Source organism: Rhamphochromis sp. 'chilingali' (genome assembly GCF_963969265.1).
Source record: "Rhamphochromis sp. 'chilingali' genome assembly, chromosome: 3".
NCBI lineage: Eukaryota > Metazoa > Chordata > Actinopteri > Cichliformes > Cichlidae > Rhamphochromis > Rhamphochromis sp. 'chilingali'.
In genome coordinates, this window is record NC_137931.1 from 31,418,935 (window position 1) to 31,434,761 (window position 15,827).

At 38.6% G+C, this 15,827-nt stretch overlaps 1 protein-coding gene across 1 annotated transcript; it reads left to right on the forward strand.

The window, feature by feature from the left end:
• Positions 1-3,417: 3,417 nt before the first annotated feature.
• Positions 3,418-15,274, forward strand: mep1ba (meprin A subunit beta a; the record flags this gene model as incomplete). Its single annotated transcript, XM_080877925.1, has 15 exons — positions 3,418-3,459; positions 3,600-3,627; positions 3,830-3,880; positions 3,968-4,011; positions 4,932-5,010; positions 5,100-5,217; positions 8,416-8,594; positions 8,753-8,971; positions 10,848-10,997; positions 12,488-12,703; positions 12,939-13,195; positions 13,452-13,662; positions 13,752-13,928; positions 14,049-14,305; positions 14,421-15,274. 15 exons carry the CDS (start codon positions 3,418-3,420, stop codon positions 14,463-14,465), a joined length of 2,073 nt encoding a protein of 690 aa, XP_080734051.1. The 3' UTR covers positions 14,466-15,274.
• Between the last annotated feature and the right edge of the window lie 553 nt (positions 15,275-15,827).

Below are 15,827 nucleotides of genomic sequence, written 5' to 3' on the forward strand. Positions count from 1 at the left end.
TATAATAATCTAACAGCTCTTATAGCTCCCTCAGTCAGCTGATGACTCTGAAACCACTTCAAGCCTTTGGTATTAATTTTTGCAGATTTTGAGTCTGATGTTCATTTATTCACAGCTGAGGAGTAACAAATATGTCAGAATTTCTGGGTTTCCATAATGTTTGTCTTTTAAAAATCTACTTTTAGCAAACAATCAAACCCTGACAGTCATTTTTTAAAGCCACACTTATGTAAAACCAGAATTCTTTCTGCACAATAAGTCAGGTATTTTGCAAGTTATATAGTCTCTCTGAGAGATTTTGTTTTTTCCTTTTTCATATCAGGTTGAACTGATTCAGCTATACAGTGTTAAGTAAAGTGAGTTTTGAAATGTGTTTTTAATGATTCTGTGGGAGGAAGATGGGAAATGGTCGTTAAACTAAAATAAACTGAAAACAGCTGGAATTAAGAGGAATGATGGTAAACAGAAAGGTTATCAATGAACTTTATCATCAACCATTAACCGAACATTTTTTATCTATTTTAAATCACCGAGCTCGCTTACCAAATACAGCACATTAATCTCACTCTTTTTGACTTTAGAACAAAGGATAAATTGGTGGTAATCCTTTACAGCCTCCTAATTAGGAGTCACAGCTTCACATGTTATACTACAAACAACTTGGTTTTACATTTTCTTTCTAACATTTTGTTGCATAAATGATTGTACTACCAAATAAACACAAGTTGCCTGTCAAAAAGAAGTGGTGACTGTTTAATAAAGATTGTTATTTATTCATTTATTTTGGTCACTGTACACACCTCCATAATACTCTGAAAATGTCAATAATTGCAGTAATATCATCTTATATGTGTTTTCTGTTTTTAGGTTGCAGATCAACCGATTGTACATGTAATTTAAGTTCAGGCTTCAGACAGCTCCAAACACCCATTTTTCAGGCACAGAACACTAGTTCTGAAAACAGAAGCCACAGCACCCACAGCCATCTGTTGGGGGAGGGCTTCCAATCAGAAGAGAGTTGATTAAAGGTAGAGTAAAAGGATAAACTGTGAGGGGAAAAAACTGTGAATGATGCAAAGTCACTACAGAAGAGTCCAAGAACAAAAATATAGAGCTGGATATTTTTACAGGTGTTAATGTCATGCAACAAGCAGATATGAGCTTCTAAATTGGCCTAAAAGTAATTTGTATAAAACAGCATTTCAGGTGTTGTGGAAAATTTAACACTAACCTTCAACACAACCAGTGAGCTTGATTTGAAGTGGGTTTAATAAACACATTGCAATGTGGAGAGAGCTTCCCAGTGAAACACTTGGACCATCTCTGAATCGTGGCCGCCGCCCTTACATCTTACATACAGAGACACAGACAAAGAACATTCCACAAACTCTTATATGTTGGCCTCTCTCATGGGGGGGGGGGGGGGGGGGGGGGGGCTATACCCCCTCCCTCACAGAGAGAATTATGACATTGCTTTCTGCTTGGCCGTCACCTAAGGATTTACATCCCCGATAAGGAGAAGGAGTCCCACTATCTGTTCAATATCTCCCATTACAATGGCCTCACTGTGTTAACATTCCACATGCATGCAAACTAGTGACAGGAGTGTTCTTACAACAGTAAAGTGAGAAAGTGATATTACTATAACTAATGTGATATGATTAAATATGTGATTAATACATGAGAAAAGGAATCTTCCACCACACCAGTAAACTCAGTATGAAGGCCATTGAAAAAAGTTGACATTTATGGATGTTGCACACTTGCAAACCCACAAAATAACAAGAATATACACTTAGTCTTTTTCAGATATTATGAAGTGGACTGTAGAGAGCAATTTAGAATTAGCTGCACATTTTGTGGTCACATGAAAACACTGTATCTCTCCGGATCAGACGGGACCTGGAAGTGAGGATTATTGTCGACCGCCATCTCATGGAAACATGGAGGTGCAAAAGATGTAGAAGATTTCTGCTATGTAAATAGCAGAAATAGCAGCTGAGAGGGAAGCTGGAGGGAGCCGGAGTAGGCAAACAGCTGACTGCATGGACCCTCGACTACCTTACCAACAGACCACAGTATGTGAGGCTCCATGACTGTGTCCGAGGTGGTAATCTGCAGCACGGGGGCACCACAGGGCACGGTTCTCTCACCATTCCTGTTCAGCCTTTACACTTCAGACTTCAGTTATAATTCGGACGATTGCCATCTACAGAAGTTCTCAGATGATACAGCCATCATTGGATGCGTATCAGATGGCAATGATCAGGAATACAGGGGGGTCATCAGTGACTTTGTTGGCTGGTGTGAGACCAACACACTCCAAATCAACACCGGAAAGACAAAGGAGATGATCATAGACTTCAGGAGGAAGTCACCCCCACAACACCGGTGAACATCCAGGAAAAGACATCGAGATAGTGGACTCTTACAAGTACCTGGGTGTTCACCTCAACAATCAACTGGACTGGACTACAAATACAGACATCCTGTATAAGAAGGGCCAGAGTCGACTCCACCTGCTGAGGAGACTGAGGTCCTTCGGAGTCAGCAGGACTCTGTTAAGGACATTCTATGACACTGTGGCAGCATCTGCCCTTTTCTATGCAGTGACCTGCTGGGGGAGTGGATGCACAGACAGGGACAGGAGCAGGATTGACAAACTGGTGTGGAGGTCTAGCTCTGTGCTGGGATGTCCTCTGGAGTCTGTGGAGGGGGTTGGCGAGAGGAGGATGTTAATAAAGCTGACATCCATTATGAACAACCCACATCACCCACTGCACGAGTCTGGGAGTGCGCTGAGCAGCTCCTTTAGTCAGAGACTGAAACACCCTCGCTGCAGGAAGGAGCGCTTTCGCAGATCATTCACCCCAACAGCAGTTAGACTTTATAACTCCTCAATCACGATGTCACGACTCACTGGACACTGTGAACATCCACGGTCACCACTTCATGCATAATGGACCTTCCATGTGTATGGACATGTGCAGGTACTTATTTGTATTTTTGTATTTCCTTCTGATATCTGTACCTGAGCTGAGGTAATGCAAACGTTTCCCCGTCGTGGGATCAATAAAGTCTTATCTTATCTTAAATCTGTGTCACTGTCTCTCCCAGGTAAAGCCGCATCTGCATCTGTGAGTCTCTCCTGTGCTTCTAAACTTCAAAAATTCAAACCTGTTATTTACTGTCGCTCCAACAACACCAGATAAGTGTTTGGATTCCTGACGCCATGAGTTGAACTCAGATAAGCAGTAGAAAATGGATGGATGGAATTAATAATGAATTATGTAACCACACAATCTTTAACAACCTGAGTCATAAAATGATCGTGAAATTCTTCAGCACAAAAACAGGTTAACAGCTTTAGTTGAGACACAGCAGGCCTTCAGAGAGCATCGCCCTGCAGCTGGAACCATGAAGCTCAGGTGGATCATTCTGCTCTTTGCGCTGGGTTTGGTAAGAGAACCTCTTCATGTGGATACAATGAAAATATCTATTACATTTCCAGGCAGGATTTGAGTCCATTCAGTTTCACGGGGATAATATTAAAGTCTTCTCTGTTGATTGATTGTTGTGCCTTCTAATTTACTTTACAGACAGCAGCCAAACTAACCGGTGATACAGGTGAGCTAGACATTATGTTTTAGGTGGTGATGTTACTGAAGGAATGTTGGACTTATAATGTCACTGTTCCATATACTTCTTTGTATTACTCTTGTCCGGATATTAATGCTTTAGTAAAACAACCATTTTCAGCCAATTCTGTGTTCATGTTATTAGAGTTCACAGGCCTTTTATCTTATTATCACTGATTCCTTACCTGCAGAAATTGATGTTGACGAAGGCCATGACTGGGACATCATTAACATCAATGAAGGTTTGTTCTCGTTCACTGTTCTTGTTTCATTTTGCTTGATAATGTCTCTGAGGAGTCGGTGAAATTATTTTATTGTTTTCCCTTTAGCGGCTGGGCTGGACCTGTTGGAAGGAGATATTATTCAGGAAAAAGTGAGTTTATCCTTTGTCATGAAAAGCCTGAGTTTTATATTTTTATTTCTTTTGGGTTTTTCTATATTTTAGTAGTGCCACTGTGTTAAGTCTGGAGTTTTTACCATCTTTGTAATCTTGTTTCTGTTAGTGTTTAGGATTATTTCGAATTTTGATTGTTTGTGTTTTAATTAGTCTAGCGTTCCTAGTGTCTTCCTGTATCTTGCCAAATCTTTGTCCAAGATGATAGAGATTTCCTTTTTAGTCGCTTCCTGTTTTATTTTGATAGTCATTTGTTTCTTGTGTTCAAATTTTAATTAAATTTCCTGTGTTGTGACCTTGGTTGTTGCAAGCTGTGTTTTCTTTTATTTCTGTTTCCGCGTCCGTTGTTATCTTCTGTGTATTTATGGTTTCTGTCTGCCCTCAGTACTTTGTCATGTTGTACCGTTTCCTGCCGGACTGGATTCTAGTGTTTTCGGTTTGTGGACTCATTTTAGCCCCAGTTGTGGATGTTATATTTGGTCACTTTGGATTTATTTATCTTCTGAAATAGCTTATAGGACCAAATTAGGAACTTAACATCTCCTTCTATTAAAGTCAGTGAACCAGCACATGATATTTAACATAATGAAAACACAGACTGCATATAGAAGATGATCATAAATTCTTGGTCAGAAAAGTGATGGCAGTGCTAAAATGATTTAAATCTGCATATTCTTTTAATGGCACGCAGATGGCGTCTCTTCTGCTTGCAAAAAAACATCCAGTTGTTTGTAGTTTTCATTATAGGCTCGAACACTAGTTTCAAGTCATATTACATCATTGAATTCGTTTTTTAAATTTTAGTAATTAGTAGAGTCTTAAAGCAGGATAAAAGAAGGTTCACTGGCTTAGCAGGCATTTTTACAACATAACAGTATGTCTAAAATGTTTCCTTTTAGACATCTGACAGAAACTCCATCATAGGTGATCAATATCGCTGGCCAACAATCATCCCCTACTACTTAGAGGACAGCCTGGGTAAGACATTCTGGAAACTCTCATTCACAGCAGTTGTGACTCTATGCACCAAATCATTATGCTTCCCTATTTTATTTTGCACTTTGTAGAGATGAATGCAAAGGGAGTGATCCTGAAGGCTTTTGATCAGTACAGACTGAAGACCTGCATCGATTTCTCGCCGTGGAAAGGAGAGGAGAACTATATCTCTGTTTTTAAAGGCAATGGGTGAGTCAGCCTTCAACCATCTGGTGGCTTGTTAAAGAAACTACAATAACATTTGGTAATCATTCCCATGACCATTCCCTATAAATATGGTTCTAATACACATATACATATATATATATATATGTGTGTATTTATGTATATGTATATGCAATGGCGTGTCCAGCGGGGTGGCCTGGGGGGGCACAGGCCACCCCCCAAACCAGACTGGCCACCCCAGGTGCCACCCCAAAGGCAAAACAATAAAATTCAATCAAATATCAAATGTCCGATTATGTTTTCACGGTGACGCTCAGATATCCGAGTGTAAGTGAATGCAGCATCGCTTCTGCGCTATGCGCATCACGTTAGCAAAGGTAGGAGAGCCAAGCGCGAAAGACGTCACTGCAGGAAACAATTTTTCGGTGAAAGAAAATGAGGACAGAATAAATGTCCCGGTAAGTAATATCAAGTTTGTTGAGTTTAGTAAACTTCGGTGAAATTAGAATACCAAGGAAAAAAATAACACTTAAAGAATTATTGCAGCTGTGGAATATTTCAGACAGTATGCTACTGAGGGGAGCTAACATAAGAGTTATGAGTTATAAGATATAATCTAAGTCGTAACATTGCTGTATGGAGCTGCAAATTTGGTTGCAGGTTAACATAGCTGGACTGGCCATCGGGCATATCCCCAGTGACTTATTTTTTATTTTTTTTGTAATGGCATGAACAATGAGAGGTGGTGGATTGGCCAGATGCAGGTCGATGTGTAGAAATAACTCCGTTGTTTGGTGGTGGCTATGACGGGGCTTCCACAGAGGCAACAGGTGGATGAGGGAAGGGGAGGCAGGAGGAGAGACCCGAAGCAGCCACCAGTCCGAGTGTCAGGTGAACTGAACTTCAGGTAAGAAGTTATGACCTGCAGTCTGTCTGGGTCAGATATAAACCAAGTTTAGGTGGAGTTTATTTTCATGTTGCTGACTTTTTACTGTCAGTTGCAATAACTCATACTGCGTTCTAGCCAGCTTGATGGAGTTTTTATACAGCTGGGTGGGTGCTATGATGTTACTGATAGTGAACTTTATTTTATTCATAAGGTTAGTAGAGTTGCCAACGGCTCCTTAAAAAAATGGAATGGTCCCTCATTCAGAGAAAATATTACACGTTTCGTATTGAGCTGAGAAGAGACGCAGTTTGTCCCGGACTTTAGCTAGAATGGAAAAAAGACACAAAGCTGGATTTATTCTGTCTTTATGCTGCACAGCTGCCTCTTCTCTCATTCTCTCCCCCTCCCTCTCCTGTTGCTACTTCAATCATGAAACTGATCAATGATCAGCTGATCGGCTTTTCTCTCTTGTTTGTTTATCGCCCACTTTGCGCCAGAAAGAGGAAACCAGCAGATATTGCGCTAAACAACAGCAGCACGTTTAAGCTTGATCGGCTGTTGTTAGAATTTATTTAATATTAATTTCTAGTATCAGCTGATGTTTGCTGGAGCCACAGCTGTAAAGCTGCTGGTCATGATGTCTGTTTAGATATGTGGTGAGAGGGAAACATGAAGATGAAACCAGGAGATGTCCTTACTGAATCATCAGAGCTGAACAGGTGATGGAGAAACAGGTTTACCTTTTAGGTGACATGAATGAGCTGAAGTTATCAACTGTTTCTGAGAGATAAATAACACCAGGATCCTTTTTTATGTAGCTGACAGCTGGTAACTGTGCAGGGGCGGGTCTAGCAAAGTTTTGCCAGGGGGCCAGGTAGGGCATTAACAGGGAAAGGGGGGCACAAAGAAATACTTTTCTTTCTTATTCTCATTTAAAATACCTAGTTTTTATTAAATAATTATCTAAATCTTACAACCAAAGTTTTTATCTGACGTAAAATGTATAGAAATCATACATATACCAACAAGACTGTACATCACTGTCACAACAGCATTTGTTTTCATTCAAAGTCTTTATGGCTTTACTACCTGGTGGGTCGGTCTGTAGTAAAAATGCCCAATTTTTTTGTCCCAGTCCAGCCCTGCAGGTTAATACTAGCAGTGTCACCATGCCAGCTGACTGTATTTTATCATCAGCCAGTGTTGTTCTTTATCAATATTACCAAAGTTTACCATAAGGCAGCATAGAAAGTATTTACTTGCTTTCAGGTTTTATTCAAATGTTAGTCTTTTCATTTGTTTCCCCACTTTTTTCCTGTTTCAAAATCAAACACCAGTTTGTGAGAAGATTATCTTCTTTTTTTAACAGGCAGATAAAGTTTTGCATTGGCATTGGCTAATTTGTCAATTGTTTGTTACAAATGTTCGTATTTTAATTTTCAAAAATGTTTTTGCCCAAAACATATGTGCACTATATGTCAGTAAAAATACTATGCAAATATTGATGTCCTTGAATGCTGAGTAAACACTGACAAAGCACTGATTGTATCTCTTGTACTTTATCAACGCAGTATCTAAAAACTTTGCACCGTAGTGGTTAAAATCTCATTCTAATAAGAGTTAAAAGTGCATTTGGTTATTAGGTTTATAGGATTATTGAATTATGGTTAAGGGTTGGTAGAATTTTTTTTTTTAAACATTATCTGCCAATTAAATCTGCCACCCTTCTCCAAATCTGTGCCCCTACCTAGCCCCCCCAACAAAAATTTTCTAGACACGCCACTGTGTATATGTATATATACATATATATGTATATATACATACATATATATGTATATATATATACATATATATGTATATATACATACATATATATGTATATATGTATATATACATATATATATATATATATATATATATATATATATATATATATATATATATATATATATATGTATGTGTGTGTATATATATATATATATATATATATATATATATATGTGTATGTATATATACATATATATGTATGTATATATATATATGTATATTACTATGGTTTATGATACAAAATATATTCATGAACTTTTACACAACTTGGTGACATAAATAAACATAATTCATAATACTTGACATAACCAGTAACTGGTAAATGAAATCAATTACAAAATCTAAAAAAAGATAATAATTAAGTGATAAATTACATTATTAGTGGTAGCTTTAATTGTATTACCTGTTTGCCTTCTGCTAATAGTCACGCAGTTTGTGAGTTGAGCCTGGAAGATGGGAGATCTGTGTGTTTAGAGATTTGTACATCCAGATTTCTTCCTCTACAGATGCTACTCCTCTGTTGGCAACCGTCATGTGGGGAAGCAGGAGCTTTCCATTGGTAGTAACTGTGATAGGCTGGGAACAGTTGAACATGAGTTCCTGCATGCTCTCGGCTTCTGGCACGAGCAGTCCAGAGCTGACCGTGACGACTACGTCGACATCATTTGGAATCAGATTCAGTCCGGTAAGAGTGACAAGTGTGAATTACACCTCATTTAATGTAGAATTAGATTAGACAACCATTAGGAGTTTGTGTTTCTCTTATATCCCTGTTGTCAGAATAATGACAGACAACTGAAATATTGTGTCAAATAAGGGTAATTTCTTCTTGGTATTCCTCAGGTAAAGAGCACAACTTCAACACATATGATGACACAGTGTCCAGTGCACTGGGGGTTCCCTATGACTATGGTTCTGTGATGCACTACAGCAAGACGGCCTTCAACATCGGCTCAGAGCCGACCATCGTCACAAAGATCCCCCACTTCATGGATGTGATTGGCCAGAGGATGGGGTTCAGTTCTAGTGACCTAACTAAGCTCAACCGCCTCTACAACTGCAGTGAGTCATGACAACTTGTCAGAAATGAATCACATATAGTACAAGAAATGCAGAAACCGTACAGAATATTCAAAGGTGAGGAAGAAAACATTCCACACCACAAAAACTAGTGAGTGCTAATGAACTATTAATATCATAAATTAAGTGTTAATGGCCTTTTTTTCTTAGAACTATGTTTAACCAAATACTAATCGTGTCATGCAATAAAAATCTCTTTAGTCACTCTAATGTGGATTAGCATGCTAAGCTAACACATTGGACTAGATAAAATCCCCTGAAATAGATTATTATTGTATTAAATGGAGCGAAAACTGAAAATATTTTAAGAGGTTGTTGTTTGTGGTGACTCTTTGAGCATTTTCCAACAATTTAGACAATTATGGCAAGGAAATTTAAAATTTACCCATACTCAACCCAAACAAGTTCTGCAAAGTTCATGTGGTAATTTGTGCATAGTGTAGCAGAAAAACAGAACTGAAAAACATGAGATTCCAAGTAGGAACTCTAAAGATGTCTAAGCACAGAGCATGAAACAAAGCACGAAAGAAACATTTGCTCTTTGTGTTCAGTGTGCAGCGAAAGCTAATCTAGCTCATTTTCAGCATTTTCATATCTTCATGTTTTTCTTAAGTCATCATCAGCTGAACATCAAGATGGGAAGAAGCATGAAGATGGGAACCAATATTTAAATTCATAACACATCATGGGTGTTGTTGTAAAACAGTAGATAAAAATTCTACACGTATATTGAATCTACAGTGACCGATGGCACTTTGAACAAACAATAAATTGAATCCGTTCATTAAAACCAATGTGCAATGATAACCAAGCAGTGTTGCACAGATTAAAGTCTGTCTGGCAGAAAATGATGAGATTATACAGTGATAATCTTGGACAATAAACCATAATCAGTCTTCATAGTTTAATAGTAAACCATAGTTTAATCAACAGATTAACTTCCCTCACGCTACACTGTACAGTGTTATGTAAGGCACAGGTGCCGATTTGTTTCCTGTCTTCAGGTCAACACACAGGAGCTCTGGAAGTCTGCAAGTTGTTTTCTAGACCTAGAAGCTTTTTGTACTATTATGATACATAATATAGCCACATGTGGATGGTTGTACTCTTGCTGTTTATCTGCATTATCACAACTTAGTTGTCAGGCTCTTTATCAGCACTTTGTTTCTTTTTAACAGACTTCAATGCAGCCCAATAAAACTTGGATCTGTGATAACACAGCTGAAGAGAGCGGAGCACATCAATAACTCTTGCAAAACAAGTTTCCATAAAATAAAAAAATTTTACTAGGCAAGGAAAGTTTATTTATATAGCACGATTCAACAACAAGGCGATTCGAAGTGCTTTACAGAGACACTAAAAAACAAAAACAATAAAAAGCATGATTTAAAATTGATTAAAAAAACAGTAGATAAAATCAGAACAGTAGATAAAATCAGTAGTTAAAATGTAAGTTTTGAAATTTAAGCTTAAAAGTGTGGATTTGGTGCTTTATTCAAATGCAGCTGAGAACAGGTGAGTCTTCAACCTGGATTTAAATAAACTGAGTGTTTCAGCTGATCTGAGGCTTTCTGGGAGTTTGTTCCAGATATATAGAGCATAAAAGCTGAATGCAGCTTCTCTGCGTCTATACTATGATATAATATAATTAGAATATATTGATTATAAAATTATACCAATAAACCTTAAAGACCTTATATTAAAAGTGTCAGCTTCCTCTCCTTTTTGCTAATTTCTCAATTTTAGTCATCTCTTTTCCCCAAAGTTAAAACGTATTTTTTGTAAAGAGGGGAAATGGCAGTGTTCTGTCTGTAGGACTAGATCGAGCAGTGAAAGTGTGATTGCTTCCTCTCAACAGCCACGTCTTCCACCTTTGTGGACAGCTGTAATTTTGAGGAGGAGAACATCTGCGGGATGATTCAGGGCTCTGGCGATGCAAAGTGGGAGCAGCTTGCTTCAGTGGCTGGAGGACCTGAGACTGATTTCACCAATTTGGGACAATGCAAAGGTAACCATGAATAATCACAAAAATGTGTGTTATTATGCTAAGCCTTCATGGAAGGATCTTTCCATGCACAAAGGGATTCTTAATCCCAACAGTTCTCCCTTAGTTAAATAAATAGTGTGCACTACAAAAACATTTAGTGCACTTTCAAAAACTGGACTCTGGTTTGTGGAGGGTGGGGATGTCTGAAGAGAGATGTTGAGAGTTCCAAGGAATGATTACCTGTGTGCTCTTATCTGAGTTAAGAGCTACTGCTTTGGTTACATGTATCTGAAAAACAAAGAGAGCCGAGGTGATTTACAGCAGTGACCTGTGCAAAGTTCAGACTGGAATCAAGATAAAGGGATTTATTGTTTTCACAAAAACACGCTTAGTTTGTTAGAAAAATAACTTGCAAGTGTTTATACAATAAACTCGGCAAGGATAAAATGCTTCAGTACTGATCTCACTAAAAGAGAGAATCATTCTTTATTTGGTTTTCTATTCGTTAAGTTGAACTACTGCTGTGCTAACAACAAAAAGACAAACCCAGTATCCCACTGCTTTAATACCAGTGGTACATCAAGAGAATAAAAACTGATGCCTGCTAAGAATCTTCAAACCTATATCCTGTTGTTATATAGAGAAAGCAATGAGAAAAATGTTTGTAGGACTTCACAAACAGATTGGAAGGTTTTTCAATGTGAAAGATTTAAAACATTCAGAAAATAAAGTACTTTATTGTACCTTTAAGGTGCACAACTGCTTGCTACTGAGGTAATACCCTCTAGGTACTACTGCTACTGCCTAGTCTGTACAGTACTTGGCAAAATTCTCATGACACTCCTAATTTCTCTATATTTTGATTCCATAATCAAAATAATAATATCAAATAATCTAAATTTGAGTCCATCTTGTGATGTTTAAAGTGGTGTTGAGCAATAATTTTTCATTCTTTCGTCATTGGCTGCTTTTTCACTCAGTTTCAGTTCAGTCCTTCTACATGACCATTGTAAGCAGAATGCTTTGTTGTTTGTTGAACCACTAACCACTGACCTATTATTCATTTAAGCATTATAAGCACTTAACTAATTTGATGGACTAGTGTTGTGTCTACACAAAACAGAAAATTTAGCAAAGAAACCATTTAAATTGGACCCGTAGGCACTTTGTTACTAGAAGTCTGTTGCAAAAACACATAATTTGTTTCAACTTCTTTAGTCAAACCTAGGAAAATACTAAAGATAATGTTTTTGCACCAAGAAGTTGATTCTCAATTAGCTGATAATTTGGCATATCTCAAGATGTTGAGTCATTAAAAAATCTGAGGAAACTGGGCAAAAGAAAAAGACAAAAGAAGAAGCAGATGCCTTAAAAAGAAGAGAGATGCAACAAGCATCTGTAGTTGTTTGAAATACAGTATTTCAACAATTATTTGTCTTTCACAGGCAATCAGATTTGCTGTAACATCCCAATGTTGATACTTAATATCACCATTGATTTTTGCTGTCCAGGGAAAGGTTACTTCATGCACTTCAGCACAGCCTCTGCACTACCCGGCGAGCGTGCTTTTCTGGAGAGTCGCTGGCTTTATCCCAAATCTGGAGCCCAGTGTCTGCAGTTCTTCCTCTATAACTCCGGGGCAGACGATGATGTTCTCAACATCTGGGTGAGAGAGTACGACAAGGCCAACCCCAACGGGAAAATGAAGCTCTTCCACAGCATTTCAGGTAAGAAATGACATACAGACCGAGTTGTGATTGTGAAGGTTATTGTTAAAGGTGTGATTTGGAAAGTTCTGAATTTGGTGACACTTAGCGAACGCATCAATACATTTAACCGAGATTTGTAAAAAGAACAATTAAACTGAGTTTTAAATGAATGAAAAACTTTATACACGGATGTGTTAAAGTTCGGATATAATTGATAAATTAAGAATTAACATCTGTTCTTCCATCTTTGCAGGAGGTGTCATGGGCTCCTGGGAGCTGCATAACATCAACCTGAACGTGACGCAGAAGGCCCGAGTGGTTTTCGAGGGCGTGAGGGGAATGAATCCATCAAAGGGAGGTTTCTCTTTGGATGACATTAACCTGTCATCCACAAAGTGTCCTCATCACATCTGGCACATCCGTGGCATCAACGAGCTGCTGGCCACCACACCAGCTGGAAAGAGAATGAGCAGCCCTCGCTTCATGTCACCAACAGGTTACACCTTCCAGGTAAATTACTATTTAATATTTATATATCTTTTTAATTCTGTTGCATTAAAAATAACTGGAAACACTTCAAAGTACGGTCCTCCATAATAAATAAAACACTATTTTTGTTTATTTATGACGTTCAAATACATTTAGTCACTATTTTAGAGCCTGTCTTTTTCAAATGGGAGAGAAACAAAAGGTTTTTGAACCAGTGTACATTAGGTAATGAACGTGGAAACCCTGTGGTAGCTTCATATTGCCCTGCCCTCTTCAGGTAGGTGTTTACCTAAACGGGCAAAGCAGCAATCCAGGGTATATGGCCATCTACTTCCACCTGACCTCAGGCCCCAATGACGACAATCTCAAGTGGCCATGTCCATGGCACCAAGCAACCATGACCTTGATGGATCAGCAGTCCGACATCAGGCAGCACATGAACATGAACCGAATGATCACAACAGACCCTGCGAAGATGTCCTCTGATGGTAAGAAGCAGGGCAACAGGTTAACTAATTATTTGTCAAGTCATTCCGTGTTTTCAGTGAGCTGTTGCGTTTCCATGTTTTCTCTCCAGGTACTGAGTTCTTCTGGGATAATCCCAAGATTGTGGGCTCTAAAATAACTGAGTCTGATGGCAGTTATTACTATCGAGGCCCAGGGTTTGGAACAAGTAGCTTCATCACCCACGACAGACTGAGGAGCAGATACTTCATCAAAGGAGACGACGCCTTCTTCCTCTTCAGTCTGGAAGGTGAGGAAGCTTTTAGACAACAGATGGGAACCACAATGTTTTGATCAGAATTACAATTCTGAGACAAATATTATGACCCACCCCTGTTTGGTTAGCCTTGCCATTTTTGGCTTCCCTCAGATCTATCGGACTTGTTGAAGCCGCAGCCTATGCCCGACTCTGTCGTCCATGGTGATGAGAGACCGATAAAGGCAGCAGATCAAGCAGCTCCACAGGGAGCTGTCAATAACACCACTGTAGTCATAGCTATCGCTGGATCAGTGGCAGGACTCATGCTGGTGGTTTCCATGCTGATTGTGGGGAAAGCCTGGAGGACGAATAAGATGAAGAGACAGCAGGAGGGGGTGATCATTCATAACATATCTGGATTCGTGGAAGTGAGTACGACTAAAACAGAGTCAGCACATCTTCAGTTGTTACTGTGTCCTTCCTGTGCTGATTAGTCTAAAGAAAATTTGATCAAATCCACATTAAATTTCTTTTTTATTACAGGAGCAACCAAGTAAAGATGTATCACCTCCTTTCTCTACACCGTGATGGGCAGTCAAAGGAAACATGTGACAGTGGCCAGAACAGAAACTACAATATGAGTGAATCAGTGATTTCAGCAATTGTTTAATCAGATTGTCACCAAGTGCAATCGGACTTTGAATTAAATAAAATCTGACAGCATTTGTCTTTATAGCATTTGTCCACTTTCTGACATCAGTTATATCTTCAGCGCTACAACACAACATCTCAGGGAGTTTTATAGTGTAAAATGACAACATGGAAAATTATAGAGAAATCCACTAGAAGTGGTGGGAAAAATTCCCTCATAGAAGCAGGTCCATGGAAAGCAGCCATCTGCCACAACCGGGAAAGGAAGGAGAAGAGAAGATAAAAGTGATAGACACAAAAAAGCACTACTGGAGCAATGACACAAAGTTAATGACATACAATAGTGGCATATAAAATGGATGGGGAGTGAAACTGGGGTCATGAGTGAAAAGAAGAAAGATATTTAGTGACGCTGAGTCTGTTTTCACAAGACTCCTGGGAGAATCAGGTCAGGATGTTTAGTCATTTATTTTTAATGCTGGACACAACTAATACACATCAGGGGATTATCAGTGTTTTTTCCCTGGTTCTGAACCCTAACCATCGATGTGTACGCATGTATGCATGTCCATCTAAAATTTAATTTACCTGTGTTTACACTACTGTAAATGCTTTGGTTCAGGTGGTAAGTGCAGAACGCAGGACACATGTCCAACGCTGATGGCTGAGGTGCATCAGTGAAATTAGAATGAGGGAATTACGTAAACCAAAATAAATTACACAAAGGATTGGCTGATGATATGCGTTTTTACCTGAACATTATTCTGGATCCTCCCATTGAGTTGGAGAAATATTTTTGGGGAAAGTAACCTAGGAAAAGGTTTGGGAATCAAAGCATTAGTTTTTAGATTTTCAAAGGTGAATAACCTGGATTTTAAGTTTAACGACACAATTACCTTTAGTCTTAAGAGCTTGAGAAAAAGGCGACTGGACTTCAAGTTGTTGGTTTTTTTGAAGATTTTCACCTCTTATCCACGAGGCATCTTCAGTTCTTAATACAATTACCTCATTACTAATGTACAAGACTTTAGAGGATCTCTAACCAAACCTCATCAATCTGGTAAATGGAATTCCCGAGTTTGAACCATGCTGAGATGGTTTCTCACCATACCTGCTGACTGCAGTTCCAACAGTGACCACTAAGAGGCATTCCACTCCATATTACTGGACAGAATGAACCGCAGAAAAAACACAAATTGACTTTTTATCCCAGTGATGTAATTTATTAAATATCATTTTATACTGGACATAACAACCATATTTCATTTTGGACTGTTAAATGAACATTTGTTCTACATA